The following is a 26504-nucleotide window of genomic DNA, read 5'->3' on the forward strand; positions in this document are numbered from 1 at the left end:
GGCTGCCGGACAGTTGTTATATTGCGCCCAATCTAGATCAAGCTACCATGGGAAGATGACGAATCAAAACCAATTAAAAACTGCTTGATTTCCTACAATTTAATTGACGACAACTAATTCCATGAAGAAGTGGGTCGGGTGTTCGTAACAAGTATTAGTCTTGCTGTAGGCTGTAGTAATAATATAAAACACTAATATGTAGCACTAATATGTAGCACTAATATGTAGCACTATATAGCAATAACAAGCTAACAGCAAGTCGCCTCCAATCAGCTAATCCTTGATTTGATAATTGATTAGCTGTGGTAATAAAAGTTACGTTTTTAATAATCACAAGAATTGTAGTACTCACTAAGAAGTCTGATCAGTGTTCAGATTTTATCAAGTCACTTCTTAGTGTGTACTACGTGATATTCTCACTCAGTATACATTAATAATTAGAACCCGATTCAACGTGGCCATTTCCTTTCCCAAACGATAACATACATTATATGAACAATCAAACCGCCGATTTGCCGCGGCCGTTTCCTTTCCCAAACTCCGCAGTAAATCGGGGTTCTACTGTACCACGTGCTACTACCACGTGCTACTACCACGTGCTACTACCACGTGCTACTACCACGTGCTACTACCACGTGCTACTACCACGTGCTACTACCACGTGCTACTACCACGTGCTACTACCACGTGCTACTACCACGTGACCAGCACATCACACGATAAGAAGAAACATCGGCAGACTTCAAACAGCCGTGCAAATTGTAACCAATTTATTCATTTCAATACACTTGCCAAGTATATTTCAAATTCAATACACTTGCCAAGTAGCTTTTCAGAATATAGCGCACACTAATGACAAGTAGTTTTACAGCATAATAGACAGGTAATGTAGGTAATATCACAGGTAATGTTGCAGTTGGGTAGGGTTGCAGGACAATTTCACCCGTCAGATTGACGTATTATGTTGAATTAGTCGAGTGAATGACTTTTAGAGGTTTGAGTGTGAGCAATGTTGTGACTTGAGATGCAGCAAAGAGTACCAGCATTTCATCTTCAGCGCAATTATCATTAGTAATTACCGAAACCAGCGGAGAACAATTAGTAATTACCGAAACCAGCGGAGAACAATTTGTGCTCTAAAATAGAATTCAAACGTTCTTGGAAGGATTTACTATTTTCAGACAAATTATGTTTTAAAGTTAGCATTATTCTGGCTATCTCTATACAGGAGGCTTACATAATTTGGCTTAAATTAAACCCTTGATCGATAACAATCAACGGACGGTGTTGCATATGGTACGAAGCCATTATCATATAGTATTTCGTATATAGTATTTCGTATATGCATACGAAACATAACACACTCTATTATTTGTAAGAATGTTGAATTGTTGACTGTAATTGATCCAGGGTACAGAAACATATCTTCCCGCTCTTTTCGCCTCCGCATAACTCTATAATTATATGGTATGTGACTCACTACCGAATCTGTTCAATGCAGCTCACGCGTTCAAAGCTTTCTTTTGTAAGGATTTACAGAGGACAGCTAGGTGGTAAATTCACGTGTTATTTATCGGCCTGCGGCCATGGACCTTTTTCTCAGACCTCAGTGTCAGTTTTAAAGGTAATGGACCGTTAAATTCCATAGAATATTTGAGTTTAAAATATAACAACATTCCTTGTTGTGTGTTCCTTGTTATGTATATCAACACGCTCAAGATGAGTATAATAGTATAATAGCCGGAAAAAAAGTTGTAAACTTCTATTCAAGTTCAGAATTCTAAAGAGAAAGAACTGTTCCAAAAGAATTGTACTAATATAGGTAACGTAGTAATAATACATTATTACGGTAAACCGTTTTAAATATTTTAAAAAGGTACGTAAATAACATTAACAATGAAGTCAGCAATTGTGTTTCAGGCTTTGAAAATAACTACTTTAAAATAACTACTTTAATTATGGATGATGAACACGTGTTCTCCTATCTCACAACATCGCCAAATCACCTCATTTTGATGTATCTTATTTTAAAGTTAGTATAACTTTACAGACAAGGGTAACAGTGGGTATCGTGTTGTCTATGACACGTGAGAGAAGCTGTTAACCAATCAGCTTCCAGCACCGAATAAATAAATCTCTATATCAATTTTCCAAGTCAACTTTACCACCTCTTCAACATTTCCCACGCACATTAAATATCCTTACGTTATTTATTACTTCGTACAGCCCAACTCTAGAACTTATCGTCCACTACAAAATATGACGGAGTACCAACCAGCTCCCTACTTACCACTAGACACTGTGAGTGTGAGTTTGACTAGTAGAGTAGTACAGCACACTTAACCTCGAATTGTCTACGATAACTACAGTATCTACTCTCTCAGACAATTATTTAGGCTGTAATCGTTCGAACAGACATAACGGACGAACAAAAAAACAAACCTGTCTAATAATCACACTAGTTTGATCAGGATATTGATGCTGTTAAAATTACACAGGATGATCTACATTAACTCGTAAAAATAGCCCTATTTTTGCGGACAACGATACAATTGTAAAGGCTTAACGTTACGAAGATAAAACTAAGTTAAAGCTGGTCTCTAGGTCTTATAAAGATAAATATCTTCTAATGATAAGCCATAACCAGGATAATCTTCGAAAAGAGCATTTAACTTAAATCACATTAATAACTACCACCGTTCGGGCTGATTGCTTTCACCACATTTAAGAGTTTTGATCTTAATATGCATTATATAGTTAATCATACATAATCTAAATGTTTCATGGAAGCGTAAAGCATGGAAGCGTGAAGAAATAGATTAAAGATTTAATTCTCACTGTTCCTCGCCAATCACTTAATTAATTACCGTGAACACCCTAGAAAAACGTGACTTAGCATCACTACTGTCTTCAAGACAATAGTTGCTATGACAACAGTGATAATTACGCTACTGTCCAGTTCACACACGGAAACAGCTTAATACTTTAATAATAGCATTAACAGCGCGCTCCACCAATCAGGCAGCAGTACAGTGGTCACGTGATCAGAGCTGACCTATGGGAAGGAGTGGAGAGTGAGATGTGGGATCTGCGAGCACTGACATGTGAATACCGATTGAAAGGTGGAAATATTGCTGTTTTTTGGTATTGCGGCTATCATCACTTAGTTTTTAGCGGAATACATGATAATAAATATTCACAATATAAGCAGTGAAACACAGATCTGTTTTTTCAATATGTATTTACATAAATAATGGTGGGTATAATAAGGAACAGAACATTTTCCAAATAGTCACGGTTACTATAATATTTTAGGCCATCAGATCACTTGCTTGATAGTAGTTCTCGACAGAATTATTGCAATTAGAGAAAGTTTGTAAAACATTCTAGTCAGACAGTTTAGAGCGTGACACAATATGACACCCTAACAACGCGACCAGTTGCCATGGCAACCATAGTGAAGGTAGAATACAGGCTGTCAACAACGTCAACAAGACACGAACCAATTATCAGTGATAGACTAGTCCAGTAGTACACCAGGTCACGTGTTCTAGAGCTTGTACCACGTGATGTAATGTTCTAGTCACGTGATCACTGTTCTAGTCACGTGGCTCACTCTCCTGTTGACTGTCACGTCACTTTTCAACATACTCAGTTTACAGGACTGTACTATCCAGAGTGTTTTGAAGGTACAGCCTGGTACGCTGTACAGTGTACTTTCTCTGTAATACAGAGTCAACACTGTACTACTAGAACACTCTTGCACGGTTACCAAGGCTACCAAGGCTACCAAGGTTACCATGGTTACCATGGTTACCATAGACTACGGTCGTTCAGGGAAAGCAGCGACCTTCAACTGAGTGTCCTCCAATGAAGTGTATCAGAGGCGGCATTGCTTTGTTTTGACGCGTGACTATCATCAGCTTGCAGTAGCTACCAATCAAACTTGTGAGGAGATAGCACGTGTTCGAACAAAGCCTCACAAATGGTGAAAAAGAGGTCAAATTTATTTCAGAATATTTTGTCCCTTTTTATTGTCTGTGGGAATATTTTACTGCTTAAAGACTTTATAAAACTCAGATATTTTACATTAAAACGTGTATAATGCTTAGGCGGAATAAGTTACGTGGCATATACTTTTAAAAATTGGATTTTAAAATAAATTATCAAATATGAAAATAAAGAATATATTATATTTCATACACCAGCCTCACTCTACACACAGTCTTAGCCGAGCAGCTAAATAACAAAACAGCTTTTTGAACAATGTTCAATATATAATATAACGAACTTTCGACATCGAAATTTTTCTTGAAATAATAAATACTCGTCATAAAATGTAAAATATGTTGGCAAAGTGTAATATTCGCATATTCTACACCAGCACATTTTACATTTTCACCACATACAGCTCACAGCATACAGCAGTCAGATAGAGCTTCGTGTTCTAGTCCGAGAAGAGAAAAAGAGATAAAGAGATGATAAGTGAAAGGAGAGGAGAGATAAGGAGGTGTAGGGAGGGGGTAGGGAGATTTCAATATCATCTTCCTTCTTTAGTTCTTTATCTTAGTTCATTAGTATCTGATTCCTGCAGTTAACCATCTCTAGATTCCTTGCATTCCAGCACCTCATCCCGTCCCAACTCCATACCCCACACCCCACCCCGCTCTCCGTCTCCCTTCACCTCTCTCCTCTCTCCAACTCTCCTCACGATACCACGCTATTCATCCACAGGGACCCGGTCACCACCAAAGCATCTGTTCTTACACAGACAGTCGCAGGAGGAGCTGATCGTGTTCAACAACTTTCCAAAGTTTGTGGTCTGAGCTTCAATCACGGTACCTGAGATAAATTAGCATGTGATGGAGGCCGCTTAATTACCGTGACGGAGTTAGTAAGTAACGGCTCAATTACCGTGACTGACTAACCGCGTTTAACATTGTAAGAGATAGCACTAAATCTAGAGTCACGGGACTGTAAGTCTGATATACCGGTGCTTTCCAGGAGGTCGTGACCTGGTCTCAGTTAGCGAGGGAAACTAACAGTCAGTCACATTCCGATTAGAGGTCATGTTAAATAGTTAAATAATTAGAATATCCCTGATTTTATAACAGTTAATTAAGTGTTTACCGAGGGAGATGAGACCGAGGATGAGGAAGCAGATGAAAATGATGTGGAAGTCAGTCGTGTTGGACTCGGGGTACAGATCTGAAATTAATTAGTAATTAGTAGTAATTAATAGTAATTAATAGTAATTAGTAGTAATTAGTAGTAATTAGTAGTAATTAGTAGTAATTAGTAGTAATTAGTAGTAATTAGTAGTAATTAGTGATAATTAGTAGTAATTAGTAGTAATAAGTGATAATTAGTAGTAATTAGTAGTAATTAGTGGTAATTAGTAGAAGTTATAAAACATACAGTCTGGATAATGGTGAGGGAAAAAATATATTTTCAAATTATATACTAACTAGTGTAACCCGGCCTACGGCCGGGATTTCACTGCCGCAGTTAAAAAGGGTGGGAGTAATTACCCGCTGAGTCAAAACCCGCATTAGGTGACCCAATAGTTTCTTAAACAATAATCTCATAATCAGTTATTTCTTGTGGATAATTTAATCATTATTAGGCACCACATTCCATGATCATAAGGTCTGAACACCGAGTATTACACCTCATCACTCCCGTCCTGAACCGCTTTCTATTTTTATTTAAATCGTTATAGAAATTAACCCTTGTTAACTCCGCACCACACCCGCATATTATATTTGAAAACACGCATAACATTGTCGTATGAACTCTCTCTCTCTCTCTCTCTCTGCAGTCCAAACAGACCCCAAACACTAACAGTACTCCCTCCCCTAATAAGCTTAAGGTATAACATTACAGCAAATCTTCCGGGCTAATCCAATTATGACGCTACTTAAATGCAGCAGATAACATATTACACAGTAATGAGAGAGAGCGAGAGAAAGAGAGAGCAGGCCCCGTAACTCTTGCCGTTCTGCTCAAGCAACTTTATGTAACATTTGTGGTACAAAACCATCAATAAAACCACTTACCACCGGCCGATTTTTAAAAAAATTTCCTATGGGCTTCATCAAAGTTTTGTCGACACTATACCGAAAAAATCAGTCCCGTAACTCTTACCGTTTTTTTTGTATAACCGACCGGAAATTACACACGGACAGACAGACAGACAGACACACACACACACACACATTCTGGTGTTATTAAGGTGATAGTAATAGTCTAATGCACAAATACTGACAAACATTACACACACATCTACACAAACCAAATCTTACCTCCAAATCCGATAGTAGTGAAGGAGATGAAGGTGAAGTAAACAGAGTTAGAGTAGGACCAGTTCTCCTTGTAGGTAAGGTAACCTGGGGAGAGAAAGTGAAACTAATTAGAGAGAAAGGGAAACTAACTTGAGAGAAAGGGAAACTAACTTGAGAGAAAGTGAAACTAACTCGAGAGAGTGAAACTAACCAGAGAAAGTGAAACTAACCAGAGAAAGTGAGGATGACAGTGAGACAGAAAGCTGCAGTGATGAGTTGCTGCATTTTCTCAGTTTGTTCATCTTCTAGCCCGTGTGTAAGTCCTGAAACAGAAGTATTTGATATTCAGCAGCTTCACATCTTGGTTTTACATATAATTCGTAAATAATTCATTACTTAATCAGTCACAAGGTCATGAGTAGACTCGGAGTGATTTTGTGACCAATTAAGAGTGATTAAAAGCTTTTAAGTGTGGTGGACGGTTTTATTCAAAGAATTCAGCATTAAGAGATGATTTGTCTGTAAAAGCTTGGAATTAAAGAATAATGTTCCGCCTAAACGACAATTTTATATACTTGGCTGGTAAGGTAGCAAGGTCTGTACACTAGATAATAAGATAGTACTGGATCATGGATTTCTAAGCAAATATTTTTCTAATAAGGCTACTCTTTGTACATATTAGCAGATAATATTGGTACGTGGTTAAGAAAATTCCAGAGCTTGTATCTTTTTATGTATTAAAACGGCATACATTAGCATACGTTAGCCCGGGAGGCACTGACTTTTGTTATCCACTGATTAGATTAGAAGTGGTGACCCTAAGAAATATGTTAGTATCTAGTACACTGCTGGAATGTATTATTCTAACACATAGTTAGTACTCTACCAAGTTAGTACTTTACAACTGCACAATGGCCGGCAGCCGGCTCTTGGCAGACATAGCCTGTAATAACCGTATCCTCATCCGGATGAGTAAAGTTTGACATTCTTCAGAATTCAGATTATATGGAATGCAATAAAGCACTTGGGTGGAGTAGATGATCAGTATATTTAGGCCGCTCTAAAAATCTGATAGGATCTCTAAAATGCTCTAATTCTACCTAGGTTATTAATCTTCACGCAGATCTTAACGTTGGATCGCGATCTTTTTCAATTACCATCATTAAGAAGAGGCATACTTTTCGTCACTCTTAATTGAAGCTTATGCGACCTTCCTTTTTTTAACCTACCGAAATTTTATCTTCTTACCCTCCAAAATATATCTCCTGATTGGGGGATAAGAAACATTTTGAAATTTTCTACAGAAATCTCCTCTATTTAAATTTGTGTCAACTCAAAGGAATGTTTGTCAACAAACATTACTCAAAATGTAAATTATATTGACAACATACACACTGTGTAGAATACCTGGCAGTATCGAGATAGCCCGACCACTGGTCCGCGGACCACTGGTCCGCGGACCACTGTCCGCGGACCACTGTATAATAACAGTATCCCCTGAATCAAGCAGGGTTCACATCATCCCCTGAATCAAGCAGGGTTCACATCATCTTCTGCGTTTTCTGCAACAAGAGGCATGCTGGTATATCATGCGCTGCTCATGACCCTGTAGCATCTTCTGATGCCGGAGGTCTTGCTAACTCCTCTGCTCATGCTCCTCGTGTCCGCTCCAAATGTAACAAATTGCATCCAAGATACCATACATACCATTCATATGATCTGGTAACCAATCAACTATTCACAAACACCTGTTGCTTGATTCAGGGGATACTGTTATTATACAGTAATATGATCTGGTAGACAGTGGTCCGCAGACAGTGGTCCGCGGACAGTGGTCCGCGGACCAGTGGTCGGGCTATCTCGATACTGCCGAATACCTCTCTAATACAAGCCTCATCTAGCTTACTAATCCCTGATTTTCACCGTGCTAGGCGGGTTTCTACGCAAAGCACTGCTATTTCTGATCTTGTAATTCCTGAGTCACACGATTTCAAGGTACTTTCAGCATTCATAAGATCTGGTAACTGATGTGTCACAGGACATCACAGATTACTATCACAGATACTTAGATGTTTTAGGTATTGACACAGTTTATTAAACGTTTTTCTCTAGAAAAAGAAGAAAAATTAGGTATTTGAAAGATATGCATTATACATACATTATGATTTATGATGTATAATATAAATGCATTATACATTATACATTATTACTATTACCTTACAAGACATATTTATGGCGGCCTAATTTGCGACGACCGAAATTTTGGCGGTCCGAAAATATGGCGAAATTGTCGGAAAACCGGTTCCAATGACTTACCTAGTTTCTTCATAATCCATCGTATGAGGTTAGCAGTGTGTTGAGCGTAGACCGCTAGACAAGCCATGAACAGTGGGATTCCTATCAGAGCAAAGAAGATACAGAATCCTCGTCCCTCGTCTGTAACTGGGTAGGTAGCTCCGTATCCTGCAGCGAGGAGATAGTTTAGTTGTTTTAATAGTTTAGTACGAAGACATTACAATAACCTGAATAAACTGTCCACACTCCACAACATACGACCCCCCCCCCATCCCCACCTAGACTAGTGCTGTGTTAACTATAACCTGTACTTTGTGAATACATAAATAATCAGACTGACATTGCTGTACAAGATACCAATAATACTGCTTTAAATCCAGTTTACTATAGCTCTACTACTAGACGATAATTTGAGAGGATCTGGAGCAGCCACATTCCGTACAGTCCTCTGTCTAGAACAAAATACTGTGCTCTGATTGGTTAATTGGTGTCACGTGGTGTGAATACTGGCTTCTGATCGGTCTAGAATCTAGAACAATAGACTGGCTTATAACTTGTGGATAATACCCCGACAATCGGGTAGTATAATTAGCTAATAATCAGCCATCAGGTGATATAATATAATATATTCGGGAGTAAAGCCACACTCGTGCTGATTTCCAAATTAGAACTTGGTATTGTAAACGAGGTAGCTTGTGGGTTAAACCCCGATTAGTAGTGCAGTTGGTAGTCTCGAGGAAGAAACCAGCCGCGGTAAATCGGGTTCTAAATGGGTAGTTAGTAATAGCAAGTAGTAAGAGTGTAGTTACCTTAAGAACGACAAATTTAGTCTACCATAAATTTAGTCAAACTTTTGACTAAAATTGTTGTAAACCAAATTTGATGTGACTAAATTTTTAGGCGACTAATTTTGAAGTAGACCAAAATTTTAGTAGAGCATATATGAATTAAATTTTATTGAGCTTACATTCTTTATCAAATGTTTATGATAAACAGTTAAATATCGCTAACTGTACACAGGTCCCTACTGCGTGTAATAAGAAATTGTATGCTATGATATGTAACCAATGTATTTAATGTTGGCTCGCCGTTGGAATGTTCCCAGATCGAGAATATTCCTCCTTACCAAAATACGCCCGTATGGTGTAAATTACAGGATCACGAGGTTGATATTGTCCATGGTGACCGTTTGGCGCGCGGTGTGCGCCAAAAGTATGACTTTATATGCGAAACTTTTACACATTCACCAAACTCCCATAACCATCCGAACATTATTAAAATTACTTTACCAAATACATAAATCTCTGATAGGCTGCTACATTGTGGGCCCGGACCCCTCCCCACACTGTGTACTTACTAGTTTGTCAATAGCTTATTGATATTTCAGCTTCTTTATTTATTGTTACAAGTTTGTGGGTGGTTCCCCCTCTAAATAATGTTTAAAGAGTTTGTTGAAGGGTTTATTTTCGAAGTTTGTTTTATTAACGGCTAGATGGTAGAAACTCACTCACCACACATCACTCAACAATCACCACTGTGAACTACTAAACAACAAGTGATTGGTGGTTTTACCATCAAGCTCATGCAAATCATCACTCAATACTTTACACTCGGCTTCAGAGGACATCACTCAACAAGAGGTTCACAGGACAATGCTCACACCGCACACGTAATTCATCCATACACATACTGTATCACTTAGGTATATTACACGTAGTTAGTGTATTATATATGTCTGTTTGTCTGTTTGTCTGTGTGTTTATCTATTTTGTTATGTGGTCGTCTGTTTGTCTGTTCGTATGGTTGTCTGGTTGTTTGTATTAAAACGTTGCTGGCGCAACGAGCGAGAATTTACTTCGCTATGAGGTGGTCAGAACTCAGAAGTCTTGACGAAACTCAACATAGGTACTAGGTAGGTCAGCTGTACTGCATCATAACATTTTGTTATATGGTCGATAGTATCGTAGGAGTAGTAGTAAGTAGTAGTAAGTAGTAGTAAGTAGTAGTAAGTAGTAGTAAGTAGTAGTAAGTAGTAGTAAGTAGTAGTAAGTAGTAGTAAGTAGTAGTAAGTAGTAGTAAGTAGTAGTAAGTAGTAGTAAGTAGTAGTAAGTAGTAGTAAGTAGTAGTAAGTAGTAGTAAGTAGTAGTAAGTAGTAGTAAGTAGTAGTAAGTAGTAGTAAGTAGTAGTAAGTAGTAGTAAGTAGTAGTAAGTAGTAGTAAGTAGTAGTAAGTAGTAGTAAGTAGTAGTAAGCAGTAGTAAGTAGTAGTAAGTAGTAGTAAGTAGTAGTAACTAATAAGTAGTAAGTAATAAGTAATAAGTAGTAGTAAGTACTAAGTAACACTATAATAAAGATGACAATATGTACATGATGGTAGAAGTACTAGTAGTGGAATCACTATTAACTACACGTAGTAGTAGTAATAGTAATAAAGTAATAGTAAAGGTTTTAATATAAGTTATTCTTAAGGTATCACATAGTAATGACAGTATTATTGATAGTATTTATGTAATAGTATTAGTATGTTAGTATGGTATTACACACGGCTGCCCACAGTTCACACTCACAATGCCTTAATTAATTCACGCTCGGTAATCTCACAAATCACTGCATAATTTACCAGGATCAAACCAGGATCATTGGTCGGCTACAAACCACGTGACCAAATAACGCGCTCTGATTGGTTAACATCTAGTCACGTGACACTAATCTTGGCAATGTGACCATGTTACCATGGTTACTAGGCGGGTACGGCCAGGTGGTTTGCTGGCCACGTGACGAGCTACAAGGACTTGTAAATACTATTGGTGCAGGTCACTAAGTGTGGGGTGTGTGTAATCAATGATTAGTGGAGATTGTGGGTATTGTTCGGGGGGGGTCGACACTGTGTCATTTAATACGTGTTCACTCTAAACTCTTCTATTTATTACTGTTTAATATTAGCTGTATAGTAATATAACATACTGATAAGAGGTAATACTGGTGGTCAAAAACACGTATTTTATACAATATACATGCTCGTAGTAGTAAACTGTTACAAATACTGCAAGAGAAAATAGATAGTGGGTATTATATATATATTCGGAGAACAATCATAAACGATAAAGGAATCCAGCTTAATTAAAACGTTGATTTAAGATATTTCAGATGAAGCGAACAATTGTGAGACGGGAAGATTGGAACAAGAGAAGTTGTCCAAGAAAACGAGAAAACGTACAGACAGACAGATACAGAAACAGAGAAATAAACAGAGAAATAAACAGACAGACAAACAGACTGATAGTTAGACAGACTGATGAAGTGACTCTAATACAACGTGCCTCAACAATTAACCAGCTTGAAAAGGAAATACCACTTGATATACCAAAATCTTCCAGAAAAGTCTACATAAAGAAGATACCAGGACGCAGTTCATCAAGAGGGAAGACCATCCTCAAACATTCAGACAAACATTCAGAGAAACATACTTACAAACATTCAGACAAACATGCAGACAAACATTCAGACAAAGATACAGACAAAAAGACAATCGTACAAACAGTCTCACTTCTACCGCTAACAACTTCACAAGAACAAACAGTTTCATTTGATAACACTAACCTAAATAACAACAGCTCAGTAAAAACCTCTGGGGAAGGAAAACAACCAGGCGATCTCTCATTGGTTGGGAATAAGTCACGTGGTCAATACTCGCTCTCTGATTGGTCAGCTAGTGGGTCACGTGATGAGATCCCCCGAGATAAGCAACTAAGAAAGCAGCTAGCGTTCTCAAAGAAACTGGTTTACAGCCTCGAGAGGGGGGACATACAGGGACTAAGCAGAGTTATCAGACACAACCACCATCAGCTGCTGTTATCTAGACATGAAGTGGAGATGAAGTGGAGGTGTGGTGAGGACACACAGACACACGTCACACAGACAGATAGACTTACAGACAGACATACAGACAGACCTACAGACAGATATATAGACAGATATATGATCACACAAACTGATAAACAAGATGACACACAGGCAGACGTTGACTGTTTGTTTGATCAGAAAATTGAGTTTTTTGATAAGAATTTTCTGATCGATTAATTTTATAAATACAGCAGCTTTTGGTTCAAATTTATTTCAGTTTACGTACCTCAGTAATTACATATTATAAAACCAAGAGCAGTTAACATTTTTATTTTAAAAACTTCTTTGATCTAAAATCAAAATTTTTTTCAAAGTGCGCTAGTGAAACATAGCTGGTTACGCCATGATAAAAAACGTATGGTATATTATAAAAGTTGTACCGATAGTTGTGACGATGGTAAGACAGAAGATAACGCTGTTGACGAAGTCCCACTGTGCAGTGTTGTTAGGGTTAGCCTCCAGGATCTCTATCATGTGGCAGGGAGCCTTCAACTCATCGTGAAATATTGGGTCTACCTGTAAGAACATTATTACTAAACCCTGCTAGAAGGGATCCTCCAGGCTCAAACTCTCTGTCAAAACATGGAGCCAACTGTAACATAACTTAAATAAGTTTCCAATAAGGGTGGTTGTATTTAAAAGTCACACTGTACCTTGTCTAGTAGAAGGTTGAGCTGCTTATCATACTCTTCTCTCTGCTCAATCTCGTGTTCTTGCTCAATAGCTTGGAAAATAGCAGCACCAATAGCCAGATAGGTCAGTACAGCTAAAAACGTGGCAAACGCTGCAATTACCTTTCCTCCCAGCATAGACATGACTGTAACAGTTCAGGTTTATTAGATGGTTTGATCAACATGAGTTTTAATGCAAGATAGATTTTTGTAATTACAGCGATATAAAGATATTTAAACCATTCTACCGTTGTCATGCTAGAGGCATCTACTATATAAAATACACTTCATATCTATAATCAATGAAATAAAAAATGCATCTAAATCTTTCATCTTACTACATATTGCTAGTAGTCAATAACTAGACCGTGGTTATTGTAAAGAACATTAAAAAAGAGGCTTTACAAAAGAATACGGTCGATGGGTATTGTGACCCATTCTTTGTGTAATATGCATAAAAAAGCAATAAGCACAAACGTTCACAATTGTACACGGAACTGTCCTGATGAGAACCAATTTGCCAAATGAAAAACGGCCGGTATGGCTTTTCAGAAAGGCAACCGACCCAGGTGTGATAATTGTGGATAAGTTGAGCACACTGTATGGTAGTACTAGGCAAATATTTTCAAACTACCGCTGGTAAAAAACACTATCCTACATCAATTTGCAACCACATACTAATTTTTTGGAGAATGGGGGGGAACTGGGAGATACCTGCTTATTTATGAATGTATCAATTACTTAACCATGAAATATATGAGTTGACTTTTAAAACATGAATTTGTAAGTAAAATTGTTCTGGATGATATAGAAGGAATAATTTGAATGTATTTCAAGGAGTCCTAATCCTCCTTGCGGTCAAAAGTGGTATCTCTCATGTATCAAATATTTAGAACATAAAAATACTAAACACGAACATTCGAACACAACATACAAGTGCACCATGAATTGGTAAACAAGAATTCATCACAAAGAGTTTGCTGGCAGTGATCGAGACGAGATGGGATGCGAAATTAAAACACTATATATGCACCAATTCTTGTTCTTTTGATTAGAAAATAAACGCTTGATTCTATTTAGTTCTACTCTCTCAACAAAACAGAAGTCTAACTTGAAATTTAATACCTTGTATTTTCATCTTGCTGTATTACTAACATGCTCTTAAATATTAGTCTATGATGTGTCTAACGTTTGGTAAACATTTTGAAAATGAACCAACTTATAACCTCTATTAAAAATATACTGTAATTGTGTAACACACAACAGCTGCTCAACAGTTACATTCTTCATGCAGAAATTGAAATTTTCAATACCAATAATTTCGAAATATTGTCCCTCTTTTAAAGACAAACTATTTTCATGTTGAGCCTAGTATCTTAATATTGAAGTTTGGGACAATAGCTCAGTATTATTTCTCAATCCATGACTCCTGTGCCAAAGGCACAAAATAATTAATCAAGGACATATGGTAGCTTGCGACCGTCGTGCGTGCCTGCCTGCGTACGTACATACGTGCCCTCGCACACAAATGTCGCCCACGTTCCTATATAACTGCGCAAAGTTATTTTGCGAGATATTCTGAATTAAGTTATTATTGGACGCAGCGCTGAACTGATCAAGTAAATCATTAATTTCACCATGTAAGAATCCCACTAGGCACTAATTGATAGCATATTATTTCAAGTTAGTATGACTATTTTGCACAGACCCGTGTCAATTGTCATATCAGGTTGCATAAACAATAAACATAATATATGGTCACACTTACATAGAAATATACACGATTTTCAAATTTAATATGGAATTAACTGGGCGGCGCTCAGCCTATCCACTGTCACTCCGCCATATATAAACAGTAAAGCCTCAGGTCCCCAGGTTGTATGGAATATAATAAAATATGCCATCACGGATCGGGAAATTGAGCGGCCATCCACAAAAGAAAAGCAGCCGCATTTCTTGTTATATTTGTTTAGTGAAGCAACAGATTCAATATATTTTAAAAGTTTAAAGTCACTATTGTGACGGTACATTAGAACTCGACAAAAACAAAGTGTGAAGGGCCTGAACGGAACCCCTTCAGGGTTCTCCAAGCAGGCACGTAGGCAGGGGGGATAGGGGGGCTGTACCCCCCCCCCCCCCGAAAAAAACCCCAGAAAAAAAATAAGCCCCCTACACTAAAACACCCTATTTCTCAAAAATTTTCTGGGGGCTGCTCCCCCCTAGCCCCTTGCCAAGGGGCTCTGCCCCTGGACCCCGCTGGGGGCTGCGCCCCAATACCCCTGACGGAGCTTCCTCGCGTTGCTCACTGCGTTGGCTCACTTCGCTCGTCGAGCATCCTGCATTCCAGGATCCACATCCAGAAAGACGGCAGATAATATGGGAGAAAAGTTTGGACTTTGGAGGAAATTGAACTTTTTCTAGGGCATACTAAAACTTGTAGAGGGAAACATTGATCTGCGAGGTAATTTTAAACTTTGTAGATGCATGATATGAGGTCCAGGATCAAAATGATGCATTTAGCAAAAATGAAGGAGTGAGCAACTTCGAAAAAAATTCCAAATTTGAACTTATAAGTTAATATTTTGAAAAACCACAACCCCTTTCAATCATTTTGTTTTTTGTTTTTGTTTTTAATTCCGCGCCGTCGAATCTTATATCCTTATAACATTGTAACCGTAAAATTTCCATGAAAAACAATTCAGTAGAAAGTGTTTGGCTTGATTCACGATGTCAATCCTTCGCATCTCGCCGATCTGCATGTGGTTGCGAGAAAATGCGCGGCGCAACCCGGTAGTGCATCCAGCATCGCGCTACAAGTGTTTGGCCGGATATCAACCGGAAAAATTAAAAAGGTTTCTTAAAATTTCAAAGAGTTTCTTAAAATTATCCCAGTAGTGCATTGCGCTACAAAAATTTGGGATTTGATGCTTCTCACAACCATTTTGTTAGACTTAGATTTGCGAAATGCACCACTTGACATCGTCAATTAACTCAAATTTAAGAAATGCTTTTCCATAATTTTTATAAAAGTTAAAATAAATGTATTTGCTAAATTTATTGACCATAATATTTTGAATGTACTGTGCATTATGCTCCTTCATCAACTAATTCTAGTTTTAAACGATTTTGACACGCTAAAATGCGCGCGTGGATTTGCGCGGCGCGTAGAAAAATTTTAAAGCTGTCGGATAGAGGTTAATAAATTTTTCTACTGTCAACACAGCCCAAGTTATTCATGTTTTAATATCAAAAAATGTCCGATTTTTTTGTATTATTTTTAACTAATTTCCTTTTCAAATCGCTGCCACATCAAAATTATTTTACGAAAGTACATTAAATTTTTACAAAAAGCAAGCTCAATCGTTTTAGAACTAAATTAAAAAAGAATTTAATATAAAAATGTTAAAACTTTAAAATTATCGATGGAATAAATTGCCAACGTCCAAATGTGTGTAAAATACGACGAAGGGAGGTCACAACACTGCGCGCAGGAGTGCTGTGGCGCGGCAGTCATGTTTTTAATTAAACTATTTTATTACTTATACTAATTTTTGATATGCCAACAAAATTAATTTTTTAAAACATTCAAAAACATGTTTTTTGATACATTTTGAGCAAAAAATCCAATTAAAATTTTACCCGCAGTGAAAAGAAGTTAAATCATTTTTACTGGTAAAGTGGTATGGGCTTTACTTGGCTTTACCTTGTCATACGTTGTATGACCCTGTATTGTCACCATAGTGAAATGAAACGACCGTGGGGGTCGCCGGTCACAACGTGATACAAGCTTTACCTGGCTTTACCTGGCTTTACCTGGGGACCCCAGGCTATTATGTTCATATTATAAACATAAATAAAGATTCGGCGGAATGACAGGCTGAGTGCCGCCCAGTAATATGTTGTCATACGTTGTATGACCCTTGCGTTGTATGACCCGTGCGCGGCCAGGCTCCCCCTGTGTCGTAAAAACTCTACATACAGGTGAAACGACATTAGGGGTCACGACCCGATACAAGTAATATGGGCTGAGCCTGAACTGTCGGCCACTGTCATTCGAAATTCCGCCGAATTTATTTATTCGACGGAATATTATATTATATGTTAATAAAAATTTTGGCCTAGTGCCTAGGGTCCCCAATTAAATTGGCATGGCAACTAATTAAAATCATTCAGACCGTACGCATAGTCGCGTAGTGATGTTACTGGGCCGCGCTCAGCCTGTCATTCCGTAGGCAGTGCGCCATCGACAATAAAACGCGCGCGCTGACCATCGAATGGTTTTATTGCTCTTATTTCGGCCAGCACATTATTTAGGAAACAATCGAAAAGTTATTATACTTCCCATATAACAATTTTGTTGAAATTTGGTCAGCTTACGTAAACACTTATTTTCTACTGAACCTAATTTAGTTTAAGCAATTTCGATGCTCAGAATTTGAGTAATCAACGAATTTATACCTATTTTGTAATTTTTAGACCTCTTAATCAAGGCCAATCTCTCCCAACTAAATTAGGTTCGGCAGTTAAGTATGATTGGAAGGTTCTGACAAATTTTCAGCATGATTTATGTTCAGGAACCGAAGATATGACAGAATAATACGACAAAAATCAACGAATTTCGTCAAATTACGCGACTTTTACACCTAATTTTGCTCCAAAAGCCGCGCACCATCAAATATGGCACCTAGGCGAAACTCACTGATCATTCCAAAAAGGTATGATAAATTTGCTACTGTGAAAATTCTCACAGTCTCTAGAAAACGATGGTACAAAAATTTTGAAAATCCGAGCAAGTTTATTTTTATCGTGCACCGCCTACTACTATACATTCCGCCTAATCTTTAACAACATTAAAGCCTGGGGTCCTCAGGTAAGTAGTGATGCACATGTATTTGTACTATCAGTTAAAGTTCTAGTTATACCATATACTATTATTGCTGCAGGCAGTGGTCCAATGTGAGCTCGGAAGGATCGACATCCGACTGACATCGTCAATCACAATCAATGATACCTAAAATGTAAAAAGACGCGCGCGCCAAGTTTGGAATTTATTGTATCACGTCGTGACCCCAAATGTCGTTTCACTGTAGAGTTTTTACGATACAGGGGCCGGAGCTCTATAGCTCCTTTCACGCCAGCAATTCCTGCACAGCTACAGGACACAGGGACTATAGTACAAAGAAACTGCTGCAAATGGCGCGCGCGACAGCAGCAGTTACAAGTTAGCAGTTTCTTAATCTTTGCACTAGTCCCCCTGCGAGGAATATAATTTTACGTGAGAAGCGGGCAATAGATGAGCAAACTAGATAGACAATAGATAAGCCTAAGGTCCTATTAATTTTACAGCTGATAGGCCCTTCTAAGAAGTATGAAATTTTGACATTACTAATTTTCGGAAAGGGAGTTGTAGTATTACTATTTAAGTATAGACGAATTAAGTTTAAGTAAGGAGACTAATCGCACACGAAAAATCCTATCCATTTGTTGTTTTCGCCCGATTAATAATCATTATGTCTACGAAACTGGCAGTGGTACAAGGAAAAAAACAGTTGATTTTGATTAAGTTGACACATTATGTCATAATGATCAATACATATTGTAATAAAACATGTTTGATGTTGTTACTCAAGTTAAAATTCCACCAACAGTAACACGACAGCAGATAGCTAAGAAGCCGCTTATTTTGGGTGGAGTATGTAGACAAAATTGTAGTTCCTATACCTCAGTTGTCACTGATTATATCATGGTTTTGTATCATGATTGAAACATTTGTCTGACTCAACCGGTCGTTTCATTCTATAAACAAACACATATTTTTAGTATCATTGATTATACTTTCCGCATAGCAACGTAAACAACCTAATGTTGTACGCAGGTCACATATCATAGCTTATCGTCAGCTTATCAGACCCTATTTGGTAGTCGTTAAGGAATAAGGGTCGTTCACATATTATTACTTTACCCCCCTCTCTGTAATCAGTGTTACGCATAGCTATTATATTGTGTTCAAATTAAACTAGCGTAATCAATAATCATTCAGAAACCCCTCAGGGATTACGTATTATATGTGAACGACCCCAAACCAACTGTTTGGCGTTTACGGTCCCGACAACTAGAACTCCTTACTATCTAATAAAATGGCATACAGAGATTAAAACCAAACAACACACTTTGTAAATAATCATGTCATTTATGAGTAAATAAAAATTGACAAATAGGATATAAAATAAAATTAAGTGGGATCGGATTAAATATTAGAATACAAAACTTGCGAACCAATTGCTATTATCTCTCCTGCTGAACCCGTACCATCATACTAGACACTCAACACAGGCATCAGTTATGGAGATGAGAGGAAGTTCCACACCAATACCACAGTAAATGTTATCCTGAGCGGGTCGGTGCTCTTGGAGCGTACTGAACAACTGTGCGGGTGGAGGAAAGATGGGTCTTCTACAGGGTCCCGTAAAACACCTCACCAGATTATCAAAACACCTGGTCAAATTATGAAGTTCATCAACAAATTCAAATGAATTAAATAAATACTTAAGCTTTCTCAGATACTAGTATTACTAATTTTATATTAATCGATTGAATCACAAACACGAAGATTAGGAATGTCGATAAAGCTGCCTGTATTAGAAACTAACCGACAGATGGCGATAATGATCAGCATGGAGGTCATCACAACGATAGCTCCAACAAGCATCGTCAGGGCTCCGGATCCAAAGTTGTTGTACATGAACAACTGGAAGAAAAGGAAATTTATAATGGTACTGTTAACATGTTTTCCTGCCATCAAGCTTGAAGCGGACAAGATTATTTTAATGTTTGATTTAACCATCATCAGGATATTGTTCATTAACAATAGTTTTTGTGAGAAGTAATACTCTTAGGGGTCGTTCAAAAAGTAGAATGTTATTGAATATTATGCAAGCCCCCTCATTTTAATGATCCTGCATTTTACAATTTGTCGATAAACATCACAGACACTGGAGATGATGTCAAGTCTCTGCTGGAATCCAGCACTTGACATCATCTCCAGCAGTGCTGGATGAACAGTAAAAATATTGTTATTTTCCGTGATTATAATTATATCAATTTCAAATTTGTTAACAAATGATCACCAGTAGATGGTAAGGTCATTGTACGGGTGGGCGGCAATTGACCCCCGACAATTGATCCCCATGTAATTACACTGGGGTCAATTGTCGGGGGGGGGGGGGGGGGGGGGGTCAATTGTCGGGGGGTCAATTGTCGTACTAAGTCCTAGATTTCGCGACAATTGACCCAAGTGTAATTACATAGGGGGTCAATTGTCGGGGGGTCAAGTGTCGGGGGGTCAATTGTCTAATGTCTTAATAACCCTAGATTTCGCGACAATTGACCCCAGTATAATTACACAGGGGGTCAATTGTCGGGGGGTCAATTGTCGGGGGGTCAATTGTCGCGGTACCGTAGTCACTGTGACACTGAGTGGACATGCTGGCAATGCGCCATGTCCGCCTGTTTACGTAGAGAACGCGTACAGTCAAACAACGTGGTTCTAACTTCTACGTGACAACAGCTGTGGAAACGGAACCCAGAGATTTAATTAACGTGGAATGTGATGTGTATTGGAGTGCGTTTGGTTATAATTGCTGAGAAGACACAATGATTTGTGTCGATATATTATTATTACAGCTTCCACCGAGCTCGTTTTAATTGTTTTATCATATTTTGGGGGGGAGCCAAGTGGATATTTGTAGATATTTGTAGATTAATGTAGAATGGATAATCCACGAAAAAAGTGGATGACATTCTACAAATTTATACATTTATTTCCAAAAATTCAGTAGAATTTCTGGGCACATATTTGAGATTACATTTTTTGTAGATATATGTAGATATTTGTAGATTATTGTCAATGGATAATTCACGAAAATTCTACAAATTCTAAAAATTTATACATTTATCTCCAAAAATTCAGTAGAATTTCTGGGCACATATTTGAGATATACATTTTTTGTAGATAAATGTAGATATTAGTAGATTATTGTAATGGATAATTCACGAAAAAAGTGGATGACATTATCCAAATTATTCAGTAGAATAATTATTCTGTTTGAGGTGCAGTAAAATTAAATATCAACTATCTAATGAAATCACTGATCTTTAATTAATGGTCGATTAATGTTAAAATTTTGCCTAAAGGTGACTGGTGGGGGTCCGGACTCTAGGGCGTAAGACTCTAGGGCGTAAGACTCTAGGGTCTTAGGGTTAGGGTTAGGGTTAGGGTTTGGGTTAGGGTTAGGGTTAGGATAAGGGTTAGGGTTAGGGTGATGGTTAGGGTTAGGGCGCCGCCCTAAAGTCTCACGCCCTAGAGTCTTACGCCCTAGAGTCCCGGACCCTGACTGGTGATCACGTAATATGTGAACAGTCGGTCCCTTACCTCTATTTTTGTGATGGTCAACACATCGTCCAAGTCAGATGTAGCTCCAGAACATACCAAGAGCAACAGAATCAATGGGAACAGTGCCATGTTACTTCTTGAAATGAGAAATAATAGGGTTAGGTGATATTATATATAAATATTAGACTTTAAGATTTAAATAAATCACCCGGCCTAGTACCCATTTTTACCTTGAAAGTTTAATAACATCTGCTTACAGCTGAATGCATCATGAAAAAGTTAAACTTCAATGATTTCTATTGTTAAGATAAATCATATTAATTGTAAAAGATAATTGCAGAAATACTTAAATTAAATTTTTCAAACCATTGTTTGTTCATTTGCTGGCATAGAGTACGCTTTGAGCACATATAATATATATATTTTGTATTAAGGAATTGAGGGACAGCAGTCTTAAAGACTATTGTTCCTCAATTCCTGAGGACTCCTATTATGATCTGCAATTATTTAAGAAGGGCAAGTAAAAACAATACTATTGGTTGCCAAAAATATACAGTCTGTTAATGACCCTCATAGGAAACAAAAATTAAGAATAAAATTGAAGAATACTTCTCAAATTTTTAAATCAAGCGACTTCACGCCGCAAAACAATTTCATTGGGCCGATAAGATGCTGTTTTGGAAACATTGCTACTGTAAATAGTGAAATAACGAAAATAAACGTTCTTGTAATATGTGAACGACCCCTAATCAACAGCATGATACCAGCTGTAGCAAGAAAATTTCATCAAAATGTTAATGAAAATAATTTAATAACGAGCAAACCATTGCATATAAGATTAAAATACATACTAGAATAAGTTACACAACTTACATAAAGATTGAAAGCGTATCAAAATTGTCATTGAAAAATAAGAAATAGGAATCCCGGTCTATGTAGTTGACAAAATGATTGACTGGACATAAAAGACCATTCACTGGTCACCGGGTCACAGTTCCAGTCACCCATCACAGCCTCTGACCACAACACCAGTAACGACAAGTTGATAGAAAACTAAGTTAAAGAAACATATATTCCTTCAGGATCTATCTCCACTTCCAACGCCGGTTCTTTGCCGTTGTGATAACTTTGGTCCATATCTTCAATCGTATCCTCAACAACTCTGTCCATCATGTTGAGTGTGTCTTCGATCCCTTTGTGCACCTTGTCATAAGTGTCCTCAACTCCTTTGCCAATTTTATTGAAAAAGTTTTTGATTGCGCTGCTGCCAACTGGGGAGACCAGCACAATGAACACACAGACCATGACTAGTTTCATCTTCGATAGCTGAGAAAATGTGTTCAGATTCATGTTAAATCATGGAATAATAATAAATATGTTTACATGTACGCTTGGACCAGCCTATTTAATACTGAAGGGTTCGTTGTTTTTAAACGATAATAATGTTTCGCTGATACTGATTTAGGAATAAAAACAATTGATTTTGATAAACGGTATCATCGTGAAACATTTAGATTGCAATCATTAAATAGTAAAGTGAAAACAAAATTACAGTTTACTAATATTCAAATAAATCATGGAAGGAATTAGATTTAGGGATCAACTTTTCAAATTCTGACAGTTAAGTATGTTCTGATAAAAAATCCATTCCACTTAAGTTTTTTTCTCAAATCATATTAGCACAATTATAAAAGTAAAAATACAAAATTTGACGGAATCATAATAGGATGATAATTGAGCAATATTTTCTATCGTGTAACTTGACGCCTGACGGTCACAACAACTGTAAAGTAAAATAACTTCCGATGACATGAAAAACAATTACGCAATTGATAGATCATAAAAATGAAACATTATGAATAAGTAAGTTAATAAGTAAGTTAATAACTAAATAGATACATAGTTTAAAATAAAATAAAAACCTATAAAATATGGATTTAACAAAGTGTTCATTCTCCATGTTTAACTGTGCTACTCAGTTATCAGTTGAGGACTAGAGGGAGCAGCACTGTATATCTTGATTCTTGGAATGTCCTTACAATTCGGTGTACTGTGGGGCTAGGGGGAGAGGTCTTCTACAAGCACCCTTAAAGCACTTGGTCAGATCATCAAAACACCTGGTCAAATTGTGAAGTTAGTAAGTTAGTAATTTAGTAATCTAAGAATCTTAATTTTATTTAAAATATCTTTCGCAATTAAATCGAAATTATCTTTCTTTTTAGTAGTAAGGGATCGTTCACATATTACGTAATCAGCCGAGGGGGGGGGGGGGGGGGGGGTTCCAAATGATTACGCTACTGTAATTTTTACACAATAAGTGTAAAACTGATTACGGATGGGGGGGGGGGGTAAAAATTGTCCAAAAAGTGATTACGTAATGTGTGAACGATCCCTAATCAAAAATAGAAAAATCACGTTTATGACGATAATTATAAATTTAAACTTCACAAAATAACCTGCAGACGGCGATCATGATCAAAAGGCAGGTCATCACACCGATAGAGGAAAGAAGCATTGTCAGAGCTCCGGAACCAAAGTGGTCGTACATAAACAACTGAAAAGGAGGGTGAAGATTGTTCGTTAATAATGGCACTGTTAATTAAGCTTAATGATGATCAGATTAAAGCTAAATTTAACCACCATTAAAATTAATGATGGAATAGTTTTTGCGAGAATCAATACTCTTACCTCTATTCTTGTGATGGTCAACACATCGTCCAAGTCAGATGTAGCTCCAGAACATACCAAGAGCAACAGAACCAACGGGAACAGTGCCATGTTATTTCTTGAAATGAGAAATAACAGGGTTAGGTGTTATAATGAACAAATGTTAGTACACTTTAAGATTTCAACATAATGAATAGATATCATGCCAGTAAAAGGGCTTTTCTTAATTGCTGAATGCAGTGAGACTTCAGATATAGAAAATGTTTCTATCAAATAATTGTTATTGTAAATAATGATAATGTAAAATGATGCTTACAGATTTGATTGTTCATATAGAAATACAGGTTGACCATCCCCTGATGTATGCAAATTGGTTAAGCAATTAGAATCCGAAAATAATGTCAGAATCGAACATATCAGACCAATAATAAATAGGTCTACTGTAAATATTAAAATTGTTAAGATAAAATAGTCTGTAATAAGCAAAATGCCACCGGTTATCGCCAGAAACTCTCAACAAAATGTTGATTAAAATAATTCAATTTAAACAAGCCATTACACGTAAGATTAAATAACTTAATCAAGTGAAACAACTTTTAGGCTTACAAAAATTGTTATTGAAGAATAAGAATTATAGAATCTTACTATATATAAATCGAGACGATATATATAGGTGTATATATATATATTATATATTATACTGACACCACGGCATCAACTTTAAAACGACGTTCCGTAAAAGATATAAAACTGAAACTTTTTTTCACTGGGTCAAATACCTTTATGGCCTTCAAATCAGCATGAAAATATTAAAAATTTGCCAGGAAATAAGAATTTGAGTGCCCAAAATTTGGACCCCCAAGTGGTGTCAAAAACGTGAATTAAATAGGTAATAATTATTTTAATCTCTTGGGTCTTGAGTCTTGACCCGTCTAACTTTAGGGTTAGACGGGTAACGGGTTCCTGCTAGTATATTTAATAGAAATCCTGGTCTAAATAATTGACCGGGTAATAAGACTGGACATGAAGGACCATTACTGGTCACCGGGTTAAGCTCGCCTAGAAACTCCGCTAAACAGTTCAACGACATAAGTTGCGACACCAACCACAAGCTAAACTTAGGGTTAGGGTTAGGGTTAGGGTCAGGGTTAGGGTTAGGGTCAGGGTCAGGGTCAGGGCCAGGGCCAGGGTCAGGGTCAGGGTCAGGGTTAATTGTATTAAATTATATTGTCGGGGGGTCAATTGTCGGGGGGTCAATTGTCGGGGGGTCAATTGTCGGGGGGTCAATTGTCGGGGGGTCAATTGTCGCCCACCCGTTACGACACCAACCACAAGCTAAACTAAAGAGTATGAAAAACTCAACACCAGCAAGAATCAGAGCTACGTAGATTCCTTTAGGTCCCAGTTCCGCTGCCAACTTCAGTTCTCCAACAATCGCCTGGACACCGTTCTTTACCTTGGCGATTGTGTCCTCAACTACTCTGTTCACACTGTCGATTGTGTCCTCAACACCTTTGTTCACACTGTCGATCGTGTCCTCAACACCTTTGTTCACACTCTCGATTGTGTCCTCAACACCTTTGTTCACACTCTCGATTGTGTCCTCAACACCTTTGTTCACACTCTCGATTGTGTCCTCAACACCTTTGTTAACACTCTCAATTGTGTCCTCAACACCTTTGTTCACACTGTCGATTGTGTCCTCAACACCTTTGTTCACACAATCGATTGTGTCCTCAACACCTTTGTTCACACTGTCGATTGTGTCCTCAACACCTTTGTTCACACAATCGATTGTGTCCTCAACACCTTTGTTCACACTCTCGATTGTGTCCTCAACACCTTTGTTCACATTCTCGACTGTGTCCTCAACACCTTTGTTCACACTCTCGATTGTGTCTTCAACACCTTTGTTCACACTGTCGATCGTGTCCTCAACACCTTTGTTCACACTCTCGATTGTGTCCTCAACACCTTTGTTCACACTCTCGATCGTGTCCTCAACACCTTTGTTCACACTCTCGATTGTGTCCTCAACACCTTTGACGACTCCGCTGAAAAAGTCTTTGAATGCACTGCTGCCGAGTGGGGACACCACCAGCATGAATACACAGACCATGATTAGTTTCATCCTTAATACTATAATAGCTGAGTAATATGTTTAGTTTAAGGTAATGAACTGTCCGGAAAAGCTTCATAGAATATGAAGTCATAATCTTTATTAAATTATATATAAGTCAAAACGTTCATTGGTTAAAACCCTCTAAGTTCAAACTTCAAAGCATCATTGAAAG

General features: G+C 37.6%; 2 protein-coding genes across 4 annotated transcripts; both read right to left on the reverse strand.

Moving 5' to 3' along the window:
- Positions 1–3224: 3224 nt before the first annotated feature.
- LOC134820711 (potassium channel subfamily K member 9-like) lies at positions 3225–13293 on the reverse strand. The gene is made up of 7 exons (XM_063831240.1): positions 13134–13293; positions 12861–12996; positions 8601–8747; positions 6515–6607; positions 6306–6389; positions 5131–5208; positions 3225–4842 (listed from the first exon to the last, which is right to left on the reverse strand). Exons 1-7 carry the CDS (start codon positions 13287–13289, stop codon positions 4721–4723), a joined length of 816 nt encoding a protein of 271 aa, XP_063687310.1. The 5' UTR covers positions 13290–13293; the 3' UTR covers positions 3225–4720.
- Positions 13294–19203: 5910 nt separating this feature from the next.
- Positions 19204–24331, reverse strand: LOC134821123 (uncharacterized). Of its 3 annotated transcripts, none has more exons than XM_063831788.1 (3): positions 24232–24331; positions 19802–19899; positions 19204–19646 (listed from the first exon to the last, which is right to left on the reverse strand). In XM_063831788.1, exons 1-3 carry the CDS (start codon positions 24319–24321, stop codon positions 19463–19465), a joined length of 372 nt encoding a protein of 123 aa, XP_063687858.1. In that variant the 5' UTR covers positions 24322–24331; the 3' UTR covers positions 19204–19462. The 3 variants fall into 3 exon arrangements, with proteins under 3 accessions (XP_063687858.1, XP_063687857.1, XP_063687859.1); XM_063831787.1 differs by lacking the exon at positions 24232–24331 and adding an exon at positions 21583–21849; XM_063831789.1 differs by lacking the exons at positions 19204–19646; positions 19802–19899 and adding exons at positions 23251–23660; positions 24000–24097.
- Between the last annotated feature and the right edge of the window lie 2173 nt (positions 24332–26504).

The sequence above is a fragment of the Bolinopsis microptera genome, chromosome 9 (genome assembly GCF_026151205.1).
Source record: "Bolinopsis microptera isolate Bmic1 chromosome 9, MBARI_Bmic_1.0, whole genome shotgun sequence".
Classification (NCBI taxonomy): Eukaryota; Metazoa; Ctenophora; class Tentaculata; order Lobata; family Bolinopsidae; genus Bolinopsis; species Bolinopsis microptera.